Here is a 14,383-nt window from a genome sequence, read left to right on the forward strand (position 1 = left end):
ACATTGCAGTCATAAAGAGAGTTATTAAATGCTACAGAAACCTCTACTACATTTTTTAGATTTGTGATGGCAAGATTAAAGACTGAAGTTCTTGTTAATTTTTTTGAGAATGCATACCTGCTCTTTGGTCTGAGCTTTCTGGACATAATCTCGCCCGACTTTGATGCGAGGAGTGAGGATACCTCTAGTGAAATCCGTCACATTGATACCCAAAAGGTGAGACACTTTTTGAGCAGCTAAACAGGGTAAGAGGAAACAACAAAAAGATTAACGTTACTTTGTTTTTCTCACAGAAAGCAAGAGAAAAACATTCCTGCAACTGCCTTCCCACAAGAGTCATGAAACAGCTTCGAAAAAATGTTAAATGAAGAACAGGTTAATGAGACAATTGCTTTGTCTTCATCTACTGATTAGTCTTTGAGGCAACTCTGTATTTCATATTAAAGATCCAAAACACCATTTAGAACATATTTCCCATAATAATAACAGCCAAAAATATGAACACTTAAAGATAAATTAGCAACCTCTTCTATTTCTGCAGTACATCTATAACGCAGGTCTAAGAGCTAAGCCTTCCAAAAGACAGCCTTCCATCATGTGAAACATAGTACTACTTACACATGCAACAATGGGCAGTACAATTAAAATATGTACCCATACTTTATACCTACCACAAAACTATCCACCTTACTCTTACAACTACAAGCTTAACTAAAAAGTCAGCAAAGAACATTCTTTAGAGTCTGATAATATAGGTTTGTAGGGGCAATCTTTCCCAGCTTGGTTAAAACACACACACTACATATTCCAGTAGAGTAACCCTTTTCATCTGGTCATTACGTGTTCTTCCTGCCCAGCCCTGTCACAAGAACAGTGCCACATTCTTGCCCAGGAGTGGCTGCCAACACACGCCTGGCAAAACTGTGTATTTTTACCAAGGAGCATGTCCGCTCCTTTAACAAATTATTTGCCTCATAGAAAAACAGGACTCCAGCATTCTCTACATGCTGTAATATATTATTCTACTTGCAACAACTCCCCATAGTCTTTTTACTGCATTTTTCTTTGGGGTGGGAAAAGGAGATTGTTTACCTGTATTGTCTGGCATAGAGGCTTGGTCTGTATTACGCTCCTTCTTGAACACTATGTTGCCAAGTTGAAGAACACCTGAGATAACCTTCAGAAGACCTTTTAAAATAATAGTAACAACAGCTTAGTGCCAGACATTAGCAAAAGCCTTAATATGACCCAGTTACCTTTCCTAACATGGTTATGAGGCCCTTCTCAATATCCCAAAGATCCTTCTGGAATTTGGGAATAACCACCACAGGTAATTACTCTCTCTGACTCCTATTCAGGACACAAGACTTTCACTGTCCCTCCTATGCAAGACTATGCAAGACAGCTTGGAAATTTACCCATTCTCAAAATCACTATAGTAAAGTGGGAGTCAGGACTGAGGGTAATGCACCATCCTACATCATCTCTATTTTTTGATAAATCTGTTTTCCTCAATGACTACTGCTAAACACAGGAAAGAGATAGTCATTAAGAGTACAAACCAATTAAGAGAAGGAAGATTTTGTTCCTTTAACCACATATCCACTTTCCGGTCCCTGACCAAGGTCTGTAGACCATACAGACATACTTTATAATGTATGAAGGGCAGCAGGATGTGGGCAAAAGTGCCTGTACCGTAACTATTACTAATTGCATGCTGAAGCACCCCACCCATGCTTTTTGAATGATGCAAATCAAAAAAGTAACACTAGATGCTAAGACAGGAAAGACATTTTTCAGGGCCATAGCATCAATTCGGTTTCCACCATGTATCAATGAAAGCTCATTGCATAAGAGCTTCAAGTTGCCTTGAGCAAGGTAAACTGCCCATCACTTGCAAAGGAGATCTTGTACTAAAGACTTTTTCATCCCCTAATTTCTACCCATTACAGACACATTTTTTTAAAAAACAATATCTTTTTGATAGCACAGTGAATAAAGGCTCCATATATGCTAAATCAGGACTAACAGAAAAGACACATATACGCTCCTAGTGGCACACTATGAAATCCAGTGGTTTGACAGCTGAATCTGGAGTCCTCGCACTTGGAGAGACAATTTATTTTGGTGTTGTTCCATAAATTAACATAGCTAGTGTTTATGTTTTACATCAAAAATAATCAAGCCTACTACTCAGCCAGCTCCTGTATGTATTATTCTTTTAAGCCTAAAGGAACATTACTGTTCAAAGTGTGAAGTGCATTAAGTGCTAAACATTAAAACTCTCTTTGCTGTAGTGGCTGGAACCAATAGACCATCTATGTGACAAAAAAACACATGCCTTAGACAATACACCAAAAACTCAACTCAAAAAAATGGCATAGGAGGACATCTTGACCACAAATTAGACTGCCAATTCCTTAATTTGATTTAGGCAAAATTTTCTTCACCTTCATACAGCTGTTTCAGTCTCAGATGATTCAGGATATCAAGAAGTGTATTAAACTGTGGATAACAACAATGTGGATTTATAGGAGGCTGAATTGACAAGAGCAATAGTTAAGGCACAGGCACATATTCTCTACAGCCACAGGAGCTGCAGCCTCCAGCAAAGGAGGTGGTGACCTCAAACCACCACAGATGCTTGCTTCAGAATAGAGAAAAAATAGTCTTAGAGGACTTCATACATCTAGAAATGGAGATTTTGCAGAACACTGGTTTCCAAGCAATGAGACAGATCATGAATGAGACAGCACAGAGCTTGGCTGAATACGTATCACTGCACTTCGTGCTGGCTGCACATAATTCTAGCTTCACTGTCATGGTACTGTGCTCCCAGCATCAGACAATATTAATTTCTGATCAGCAGTTCAGTGTTAAGCTGGAAAGAAAGGCACTATGGCCAGGCCATTCTCAAAGTATTAATCCAGCAGTGGTTGGATTAGATACTTTAAAGCTATTGCCTAGGGATAGGGGGAGCACACAAGCCATGCACTGCACAAGAGAATGAGGAGATTCTCGTATCTTGGATGTGTTATTCATAAACCGGATATGCAGCCCTCAAACTGGGAACAAAAGCAGCAAGCAGAAGCATGTTTTCATCAGCTGCTTGACTTGTAATGTTAACTGGATAAACTGAAACTGCGCTGGTAGATCCCTGAGGCAGGTCATTCCAAAGCCACTAATTTTTTACTTGCACACTGTTCACTTGGGGGGCGGGGGGAGGACACCAGACAAAACCGGAACAACAAAAAAGGCAGAACAAAGAACCCCAGAACAATAAAGCCCCAGAGAGATATGATCTGCTCCCTCTTTCATTTCCTTGCATTTTCAAGCTCATCAGAGGATTCATACCTATCTGTTCCTCATCTGGGATGCCCATGATCTTCATCGCCTCCATGGTCTCCAAAAACATATCTTTGTCTTGCTGACCCGGTATTGTAACGTGCCCATTGGAAAGGAAGCGGTATTTGTTGTAAGGCTCCAGCAGCAGATCAGCTTAGGAAGCAATTGAGAAAGAAGTTATTATGGTATTATGGCTTTCTCTCTTTTTCTTTTTTTTTTTTTTTTTTTTTTTTTTTTGTAATGGACAACAAGCTACCACAGAGAACAAATTTCTGACTTGCATAAACTAGCAGGTGCTGCATGAATCTGGGATTAAGCCCAGGTTTACTGCAGGCTGAATATTTAATGTATTTTAGATAAAATGTGAAGTTTTCTGCCTTATTTCTTTCTATTCCTTCCTCTGGACTACTTCACCAAAGCAGTGCCAATCATCATTATGCCCTAAGTCTATAAGAAGAAAGGATTAACTTGAAAGTAAATTTGCCTTTAATTTCAGACACCTCATTTGTTTCAAGTCAGGTGAAAGTTAATATACAGCTCTTAAAACAGTAGAAACTATGAAAAAAAGCTCTCTCGTTCTGTCCTTCCTCCAGATTGATCTGCAGCCCTTGCACAACATGGACCCAGATTACCAGGCTAAGGTATTAAAGCCAAGTGCTCTAGGATTGTAGATTTCTGGAGCTGCTTAGGTGCTAGAAGTAGTTCTCCATTCAGTTAAATGCTGCGTACCTCACAGTAGGAACATCTCTGCACTAGAAGGGTTTACATCATGCAAGACGAGACTAAACATAGGACAATGATTTAGATAAGGAAGGGTGTAGAGTCATTGCTGGCAAGGAGACAAGTGCAGAAAGGAACCAGAGAAGCAAGTTTTCAGGAACTGAAAAGTACAGGGGGAGGGCAGAGGGAGGTGTGAATGTACAGAAAGAGAGGTGCAGTGACCATAACTAAAAGGCAGAGCCAAGAAATGAGAAGTCACAGGTCCTAGCCTACAAGAGTTCTGGACCCTCTGTCACTGTGATGAGGGAACACCATGATTACAACAAAATCATACTTACTCTTCAAATGTTCCCCTGCCCCAGACAGCAAGTAGTAAAAGATGTGGAATGTTCTCTCCTCTTTGGCTTGACGAATTGCACGTGACTTCTCCAGCAGATCTTCAGAGAGTCAAGGCATATGGTAGGACACACAAAACACTTCCTATTCTATGCCAGGAGAAAAAAAAAATGCATACTACCTGATGTTGTCCTCATGACATTTAACAGGGGCATTGATTTATCAATCATTACCAGTCAAGAACCCACTGAGTTTCTGGCCCCAGTTCTGCCAGCCTCTGAATGACAGCTACTACGATAAGAGACACTTAACTGACAAAATCAGGAAAACAGTGATCCTCCATCCTTATTTGCCTTGAACAGAAGTGATAATGGCTTACAAAATTGCAAAACTATTCATCTTATCACAGTTTACACTTCCATTTCAGCCTCCTAAGATTAGAATTCATTCATTCATAAAAGATTTCCACCATGATCACAATGGTCACCACTTGAAGAAACAGGAGACTACAACAGTAATCTTGCAAGCATAAATTTAAGTGTTTCCTACCACTTTCTTGACCTGAGAAACAGAAAGACAGTTGTGAAGAGACTGCTAGGTACCATTACTGCCACCTCTATAGCCTCTAACTTCTCTTTTTCAGTGGTTACAGAAAGGATACAGGTCTCAATATTGGCTCCAACAATGTAGCCGTTGACATCAAAGTTGATTCTGATGAACTTGCCCTAAGAGGAAGGTAATAGCATTAAAATTAGTATTCATTCTATCTGGTAACAGCAGTAAACAGAAAAGGTAAACCTTCCCTTTTTAATTCAGGAAAGGAAATTCAGAACAGGTGAGGCAGGTTTTAGGCAAAACACAAGGTCAGCCAATAGTTAAGATCAGCAATGCTTGCTGATCACAACAGTGATTTAACAAAGACGACAGCAAACACTTTCAGGCATTTCTGACATTCAGACAGCCTACACTTCAAATTAATTATGTTTCAGCCCAGATCTCCCACAACCAGGGTTCCTTCAGTTTCATGTGCTATATGATCTGGACAGTTCTGCCTCCCTCAACGTTAGGTTCAACATCTTCACTTAGTTCCAGCTCCCCCCATCCGCCTCTCAGACACTGTCCGTTGCTCTTCAGAGCAAGTAAAATACTGGCCTCCATGCTGCATAGTAATACTCACAAATCTTGAGGAGTTGTCATTCTTTACTGTCTTGGCATTTCCAAAGGCCTCCAGGATGGGATTAGCCTGGAGCAACTGTCTCTCCAGTTCTCCCTAGAGCAAAATCAGAAATTAATAAAGTAGGTGGCAGTTTACTGCATTAACTTTGGGTCAAACCAGTGCTGAAGCTTCAATTCACACTAGCTTGGTATCTGTTGTAGAGAAGCCACATTAAGCCTCAGGAGATGATCACTTAAACCTTCAAAGGAGACTCATTAGTTATCTGGGTAAAACAGAAACATTGACAAATATACCTTATTCCCTCCCTCAACATAAGGGAATCCCAGTGCTGTCTTTCTGTTAACAAGAAGCCCTTCAAAGCCACTTGGCCATAACATCCCACGGACTTCCCAGGATTAAAGTGAAACACTGTACATTCCAAGATCAAGCCCTTATCCCATAAGTGTCTTGCCATCTAGGCTGGAAGAGTGAGGAAAATCCTGCAAAACAGTCTTGAACTCTGCTAGTAGAAGGCTAAGAAACTAGCCTGAAAAAGTATAATGTTTAAAAAACAAAAACATACCAAAAGGCTTGCACTGAGAGTCTACATCTTCCAAAATACAAATAAGCAAAAACCTCCTTTGTGAGGAAGCACACAAAAAAGAGAATTAGTGGTATCCCACAAACTGCATGATCGCTTGCATTCTGCTGCCATATTTGCGCACTCCTTCCCTCAAGGAACACAAAATGCTGGAGCTGTAGAAAAAAATTCAGAACCTTTATCTCATCCCTGCCAAGTACTAGACCATTGGAGCATATACACTTTTCCCTGCAGGCTCCAGTTTTATCCCTGGCTGTTTTTAAAAATTGCTTCTCCTTTGTGCTAAAAGCATGGAGTTCTATATATTTCAAGATTAACTAAAAAGCTTCTAGAGACAGAAAGCGACAGTTTAGATTAATGTTTCTCTTTTTAGCATTAATGTTTCCCTTTTTAGCAGTTATCAGTAAGTACTCAAGAGTTCCTGTGCACAACGGATGGAAATGAAGTTTCATCCATGAGAACTGGAATTTATGGGCAAATTATTTAAGGGTATTTCTAAAGGAAAATTGTTCTCTTTCATTCTCAAAGGGCATTATAAAACAGATTGGTCCTTACACAGTCCTAAAAATACATGCATTATAAAAAAAAGGAGAGGAAGATACATGAGAAACTGTACAAAGAACTACAAGGTTTTATTTCTTACTTCGACAATCACTTCACTTCATGCTTGCAAACTGCAAGGCCAAACAAGACCCTCAGTCCCTGTAGAACTGCATATATACAGAATAAGCAGCTGCTGCAAACACTTCCATTCACTGTCAAGTGTGTATAACAAGGTGGTTAGGTCTGGGAAGGGAACCTGAGCTGGGACATCTGATCTCTCACAACAGAGCCAGCATGTGGCTTTGCAAGGAGAACGCCTTGAAACCAGGGTTCAGTCCTTGAAACTCTGTCACATTCCCCCTCCTATTCTGGGACACGTACAGAAGCTGGAACACTCTCACCTCATTCCTGCAGTGAAGTCCTAGGCCTTTGTGACTGCAGCCTGTTACTATGCAAGTGAGAGATACCAGCAACATAGCATTTCAGCCCAATTATGGAACAAGGAGGGAAGACAGAAAAAAAAGCCAATTTTCTCCTCTAAACAAAAGTCAAGCTTTGATACCAATAATTACTTGGCTAAAAAAGAAAAAAATAATTGAACAAAAACAACTAAGGTCATGCTTACCTACACAAAGATCAAAAGTTAACAGAAATCCATACCACAGACCCTTCTGATATTTAATACCTCAGGAAGAAAGTGTCATTAGTGTCAAGTAGGTGTCAGTAAACTGTAGCTTAGAGGCTTTTCAGTCTCTTGAACCACCAAGGCAGCAAAATGCATAGAAAACGCCAGCTCAGTCACACAGTGATACACAGCTTTGGGGAAAGGAAAATGCTAAAGAGTTGGTCAAGTCAGTTATGACTTTCCTTAGCACCACAATACAATGGAAAGAGCAAGTTCTCAGCACGCCGCGGCAATGGCATGTAAGATTAAGTGGTTGCAATTAGTGTGATATATCCACTCCTCACTGGCATGCACTGTACGCTTTGTTTAAAAATATAATCCTTTTATCTTTAAAATTTTAAAGAAGTTTTTGGGTGAAGTTTGTTGAGGTTTTTCACCTTACATTTTGACAGTCATCTTTCACTGAAGGAAGAGACTTCATTATCATTCTAGAAAGGGTAATTTTGCAAAGCAATACCAGTACAACACAAAGCTGTCCATCACAAGCTTTCTAGAAATTCTAAGGTTCTTATCATTAAGATGCTGCCAGTTTTCTGACACATGTAAATGCCATTCCTTGACCTGAAATAAATTTATTTAATACTTGGCATGCATTTGAAATATGTACAATATTCCTCATGACAACAGAAGTAACAACAGCCACTGGATCTGTTAGCTCATGGTTGGGCAGTGCACACTCTTCAGTGTGCTCTTCTGCTATTGCTCTGAAGTTATGACACCAATTTTAAGCAATGAAAAACCTTGACATCTATCTTGTACTCTGAAGTTTTTGCTCATACACTTTTTGGAATGATTTCTGTGTAAGGTGGAAGTTTTGCCTGGCTTTTATTCTTCAGAAAGTATGGAGAAAGGCATCGAGAACTCACAGCTAGCTTTAACAGCATGCAATTTAAAAAACTAAGAGATGGGGGAGGGTGCTTGGGTTCTTTGTTTCCTTTGGTAGGGGTTTTTGCTGTTTTGGTTTTTTACACTTTAGGGATTTGCTTTTGTATTCCTTCTGCAGTCATGTGAGAGATTCTCAAATAACTGAGTCCCAACAACAGTTGGTTGGATGGGGGAGGGAGAAAGATCAGCAATAACCTCATCTTCATTACAAATACTTAAGCATTAGCAACTATTACCTATTAATTTCTGATTAGCTCCAAAGATTCTCATATTGTAAATAAACTATTACAAGAGTTAAGAAGTCAGTAGTGAAGTAGAGACTAAACATGGGAAGACATCAATCTCAACTTCCATAAAGTTTCATCAAATGAAAAAACACCTGTTTATATAATCAGATTCAGTAGGCCCCAAAACCAGGTTTAATGTTCTTAGTATTCACACCATGCAGCTAGAAGCTATTTAGCTGAATACCCTAATGCACCAGGATCAGTGGAAGCTGCCGCTGTCTCCAAAACAAGAGTGCTAGAGTAGAAAAATATGCCTTATAAATCTGAATTTGCTCTGATACTTGGAAAAACAGGGGTTTACATCTAAAACTTTTAACAGGAGACAGTTAGGAAACCTTCCTGATAAAGCACCACTACTTTCTATATTATCACCAGTTAAGTTCCGTGCCTAGTCTTACAGCATAAATGTTCAACCTTAAAGGAATAAATCTGCCATGACCAGTATACCCAACATCCTAAAAAAATATATATATATATTTGTCTTCATGAACCCTTATAATCTGGAGGGGAGAATCAAACTAACCAGTCCAACTTACGACTGTTTTAAACATTCTCCTAAGCAGACTGCCTGTTCTGCTTCAGTGGTTGAAATTTTGCTCAAGGATAAGCAGTGGAAGAATACTTAACTCAACCCCATGATTCTATTTTCCACACTTAAAAAAAGAAAAAGAAAAAAGGAAAATGTTTCTAAATACAGCTACTGACAGACCATGGAAAAAGCCTTCATATGTCTGAAAGTCTAGCACATAAAAAGTTTATTTTTGGTTGGATTCCAGAAGTTAGTTATTACTATATGCACACACACAGTTTGCCTTAGCGCAGAGATGCCTCCTTATTCATATATTCTGCATGCACAGGACATGCCCACACACTAAGGTACTACGGGAAAATTCTTATGTAGAGATACAGTGGACACACTCGGCATCTGGCTTTCATTACACAGCTCACCAGTGAACATTTCACGTGTTCAGCTCTGGCTAACAAGCTCACAGCCATGGAACACCCTGCCTGCAGGGCAGCCTTCCCCACAGAAACCTTTCTTTGTACGTGCCACCACATCTCACTGTGGGGAATAGAATGCTAAACACCTAACTACATTTATCTTACTAGGAACACCACACATACTAGACACTTATGGTTCTCGGAAAGCCTGGCCCAGTCCTATTGCCCTGGGGGAATACTTCTTGAATGGTATATCTGGGAAAATCCTGCAAGGAAAACTTTACATTCAAACTAGTATTGAGCACAGAACAAGAGTGTATTTGATATTACTTTAGCCTCCAATTGAACATCCTCACAAAAAGATTACTGTGCACCACACAAAAAAAAAAAAAAATAAAAATTGTGAATTGTCTATGGATTTGTTTTAGCTGCAGAAAGTGATATTGGTGTGGAGTGAAAAGCTGCTCAAAAAAATCACACAATGGGACAGAAAATGCATTCCTGGTGCAGAACGTGCAGTAAACGTGCAGCTCACCTACGAGGATACAACTGACGAATTCGGCAATAGTCCATCGGGGGAGAGGGAGGGGGAAAAAAATATAAGTGAGACATCTTTAAAGTCCTCCCACCATCATCACCACCCTCCTTTCATGTGCTGCTAACACTTGGCTGGTTTCCACCCTTTTAATGTTTTCCTACAATTTTAAAGTTTTCAGCTGATGTCAACTAGCCTATCACTGTATCCTCCAGTTTTGAGATAGCATATATAATAGCCAGACCTAATCTATAAAGGTTTTACACTACCTGGACTGGTTATAAGCAACACATCCATGTAAAAGCGTTTCTTGCCCATGCATTTGCCCACAAATCCAAGAGGTTCTGTATGAGTTTATCCCCACTGTAGCTCCACTGAGTTCAAAGCAGTAATTACTTAGAACAATGTTCCCTGGCTTGCAATTTTTGACAAACTTGTATTGTTTCATAGTTCACTGTCCTCCTCAGTGCCCTGACAGATGTTAGTATCTAGGATTTTATTAAGCGATATGTTTTTTACCAACATCAGCCAATATATATTTATTGTCCAAAACCAGTACAGCAATAAAGCATCATTAAACCCAGGTCTTACCTGGTCTTTTTTAGACTTGTGTGAAGAAGCAACATGAGCCAGATACTGAATGACCTTCTTGGTGTTCTCTGTCTTACCAGCTCCTGATTCACCTCTGTAAAGAAAATCTGCAATTAATTCACAAACAAGACACAGGGGGACATATTTATACTTCTAACCCCAAAAGGGCTACAGAGCTCCTTAACTGCATTCTGGCCATTGTGGCACCTCCCTCAAAACCAAGAAAAAACAAGTTGTACTGGCAAGTAGTGGCAATGCAGCTGGACTGCAGGCTAGCCCTCAGCCAGTTTGCCGCTCGGTGCGGGTTCTGTTCATGTGCATGTAGGAGTGAAGCCAATAAGGAACTATGCTTTCTAGTCACATGGATATAAAAATTGCCAAGTGGCCGAGGAATAATCCCCAGGCTGCTGCAGAGCTAGGGTTGAAAGGTAATGAAGTGAATCTTTCAATAGGAGACCTCCTGACTGCAAAAAGAAACACACCAATTCCTTAACCAGAACTGAAGGCCAACAAATTTTCCTGTGTCTTGAAAAGAAACTGCTGTATCAAGAGTATCTGTTACTGTATCAGCCTCATCAGTATGAATGTACTTAAACACAACAGCCGCATTAAACCTGAAGGACTTCTCCAAGCCCGTTCAATTGACAAGGCTGTATTTCTTAAGGAGTTTGAACACAGAGGCTGTTTCAAAACGTTACTTCTTCCCCCAATTCTTATGAAAATTATTCTGCAGAAAAGATTACGTACATATTGGATGAACTGCAGTGGGATTTTCCTTGACTCTCCCCTACTCCCTGATTTACTGAGCCCACCCCCAGCATTCACAATTAAGACACACTGACAACTGTTATACTCACGTGCAAAGGATGGACTGATCCTCTCGATCTAGAATAAAAATTTTTAAAAAGTAGTCAGACTAAGACACTAAAATTAAACTTCTGTGACAGAATTAAAATCAGCACCAAAGACAAAACCAGGAACAAGTAAATTCTGACAAGTATTGTCAGAAATATGGCCAGGTTACCCCTCTTCTGGCAACAGACCCCAACCTCCCACCATATGTCAAAGTAAAATGGCACCACAGCAATTTAGTTTTCTTCACCCAGAAAGAATATTGTTTGCATTATTATTTTTCTGCAAACAATACAGAAGTCTCTCACTGAATGTTTCTTTACCACAGAGCTACAGTTTGATGTACCTCTACTTTTTCTTCAGCCCACTCCCCCTTCCATTATACTGGGCCCACGCTGACTTACAAAAGTTATCAGCAGAGTTGTGGAGATGGAAGGGGAAGGTGGGAAGAGGGAGAGCAACTGCTACAAATCCTAAAGTGCCAAAAATTCACCTCAGAGGCTTTTGCCCCCAAAACAAACACTGGAAGCCCAGTGAGAAAGTTTTGTCACTTATTTTGTACAGAATAGACTTGAAAACTATAACACTGAGCAGCAGTCAAAGTCCTATATGGATGATTTGTTTGTGGCACCATCCCGTTTTGTTTTAACACAGCAGCTGGTAACAGTAGAAACCTACTTTCTCAAGTTGACATACCGGTAGACAGCTAACTCCAGTGTTCAATTCCCAGCTGTGGACGATAATACCTTTCTAGTTACAGAACCTACTTCACCCAGCCTGCCCACCACTGTCTTCTGCCACATCTTTAACCTCCTTTAAGCTTTCACCTATGATTCCACGTCCTCATACACAGTCCTGACTAGACCTTCCACCATGCCTTCATCCCACTGCTCCTTCACTTCTGTGTAAACACACTCCCTTAGTTTCACCTTTCATCCACCTCCAATCTGCATCCCAATCCTCCCCCATGCCACCAGGAATCAGCTGGGAGCACTGGGCAGACTGCAAAGTGCCTGTGCCACCACAGCCTTAGCAGCTTGTAGCCATCACAGGGGCAGCAAGACCTTTCAAGACATGGAACAGAATTGGCACAGCAAGTCATTCACCAACACTTCACAAGAGCTTTCGGGGCACACACAGAACAGACTGTGCCACCAAAAATCCTCATTAGTTTGTAAGTTACCCATTCAGATGTGGGTTTTTTTGTTTGTTTGATTTTAAGGGTTCTGCCCCCCCGCCCTGCTGACGATCAAGACTAGATTAGATGATCCAGCCTGAGAACCTTAGTAACACAGCAGTTAAGATTTCATCCCGTTATTGTCATTCTTTCCTTTTTCCACACTGTGCCCCAATTTTGTGTTGGACTGAAGTCTAATCTCTAAACAGAGAAAAAGCAAGCTTCAGACATCTCTGAGAGTACACAGGTCACTGGATTGCTCTAATAAATTATTTCAGCAATTGGTAACCTTCAACAATACATTTATGGATGCGACTGTCTCCGTATTTTAGCTACTGGTTCTTTCTATTCCAATCCTCAATAGCTTACAGAACCCAAGTACACTCAGTATTCTCCCCACCAGAGAGTATTTAGGCAACATAACTGAGTCACCATTCGAGTTGATTCGGGCAAGATCAAGAGACTGAGCTATAATTAGAGAAGAATTTATAGTCAGATAAAGTTCAAGTACCTGAAACCACCTTCTATACCCTCAAACACTGCTGCTGCAAGTCAATTTAACATTTCAGTCCTAATGTCATAAATGTCATCTTCACCAAGAAAAATCTTCTATAAACTTGGTTTATAAAGAAAGAATTATATCTAGCTTTCAGACACACTGTAATGGAATAAGAAAAGCAGGTAAACCTACCAAATTTAGATTCTATCTTTTCTTAAATTAGTTTGAAACCAATAGTGAGAAACATCAGGTTCACGCCCTACAGATAGGCAACTCTTGCTCTTAAGCTTCTTTGTGGGAAACCGATTATATGCAGATGAACTCCAAAAGAAGAGAGGAAAATAATCTGTTTTATCCCTGTTAATATTGTTCTCAGAAAGAGCTGATCAGCCCTAAGACTGGAAGAAAGGAATCAGAAGAAAATCATCACTCAAATGGTTTTGGCCCAGGAAATTCTACAGCACTCAAAACTAGATACTGCAGCTTTACTAGCATTGCATATTCATTTTTTCAAGTGCTGAATTTTATTCATTGCCTTTAAGATATGCACCCATTTTGCTGAGGGACAGGCAAAGAGCAGATGTTAGCCAGCTCCAAAGGCCCCACCTGTTCATGGCCCCCAGTGGGTTGAGGGCTCAGCAGGCACATGCCAAACCTCTGCATGGCTGGGCCCTTCGAGAGTGGGTCAGGGGAATAACTAAGGACTCATTTATGAATTGCTAAGGAAAAGTATTCTTCGGCAGTGCGACGCTTGGGTGCAATTCTCTGTCACAAAGCAGCTATATGAAAGGACAAGATTGTTCCTCCAAATAACATCTGACAATTCGACTATAAACAAGCAGCCCACCTTTCCTAGAAAAGGTTATACTTGCTTTCAGGTACTACAGAGCCAAGCTGAGATAAAGTGAAAAAAACAAAGATAACCCTAAGGAAGGTGCTGCTTATTCCCAGTAGCCAACTTTAGTGTTGGAATTATGAGCTGGGGCTCCTCATATAGGCACTGCAGCCCTACGCACTCAAAAAGTGCATGCTCTCCCTTTCTCTCTCCTCCAGGAAAGGATCCTTATTCCGGAAAAACAAAACACCACACACACACACAAAAAAACCCCCTGCAACACATTGGTAAGCAGACAGGTCACCAACTGCCCAACAGAAAAAGATGACCAACATCAGATAATACTCAGAAGCTCTTTGGCACTGAACACTTTTTGATTATTACAAGTTTTGTT

The 14,383-nt window shown here is 40.3% G+C and overlaps 1 protein-coding gene across 2 annotated transcripts in view; it reads right to left on the reverse strand.

The window, feature by feature from the left end:
* MYH9 (myosin heavy chain 9) overlaps positions 1 to 14,383 on the reverse strand; it is a 70,799-nt gene that overhangs the window by 27,024 nt on the left and 29,392 nt on the right. Inside the window, exons 4-11 of one of the 2 annotated variants that reach the window (XM_080342952.1) lie at positions 11,484 to 11,511; positions 10,627 to 10,720; positions 5,579 to 5,671; positions 5,063 to 5,126; positions 4,404 to 4,502; positions 3,355 to 3,498; positions 1,093 to 1,188; positions 118 to 236 (exon numbers count right to left, since the gene is read on the reverse strand). In XM_080342952.1, coding sequence (XP_080199078.1) covers positions 118 to 236; positions 1,093 to 1,188; positions 3,355 to 3,498; positions 4,404 to 4,502; positions 5,063 to 5,126; positions 5,579 to 5,671; positions 10,627 to 10,720; positions 11,484 to 11,511 — 737 coding nt within the window. The remainder of the gene's footprint in view (positions 1 to 117; positions 237 to 1,092; positions 1,189 to 3,354; positions 3,499 to 4,403; positions 4,503 to 5,062; positions 5,127 to 5,578; positions 5,672 to 10,626; positions 10,721 to 11,483; positions 11,512 to 14,383) is intronic. The other variant, XM_080342953.1, reaches the window with a different exon arrangement.

This window comes from Nesoenas mayeri, assembly GCF_963082525.1.
Source record: "Nesoenas mayeri genome assembly, chromosome: 1".
In the NCBI taxonomy this organism is placed as follows: domain Eukaryota; kingdom Metazoa; phylum Chordata; class Aves; order Columbiformes; family Columbidae; genus Nesoenas; species Nesoenas mayeri.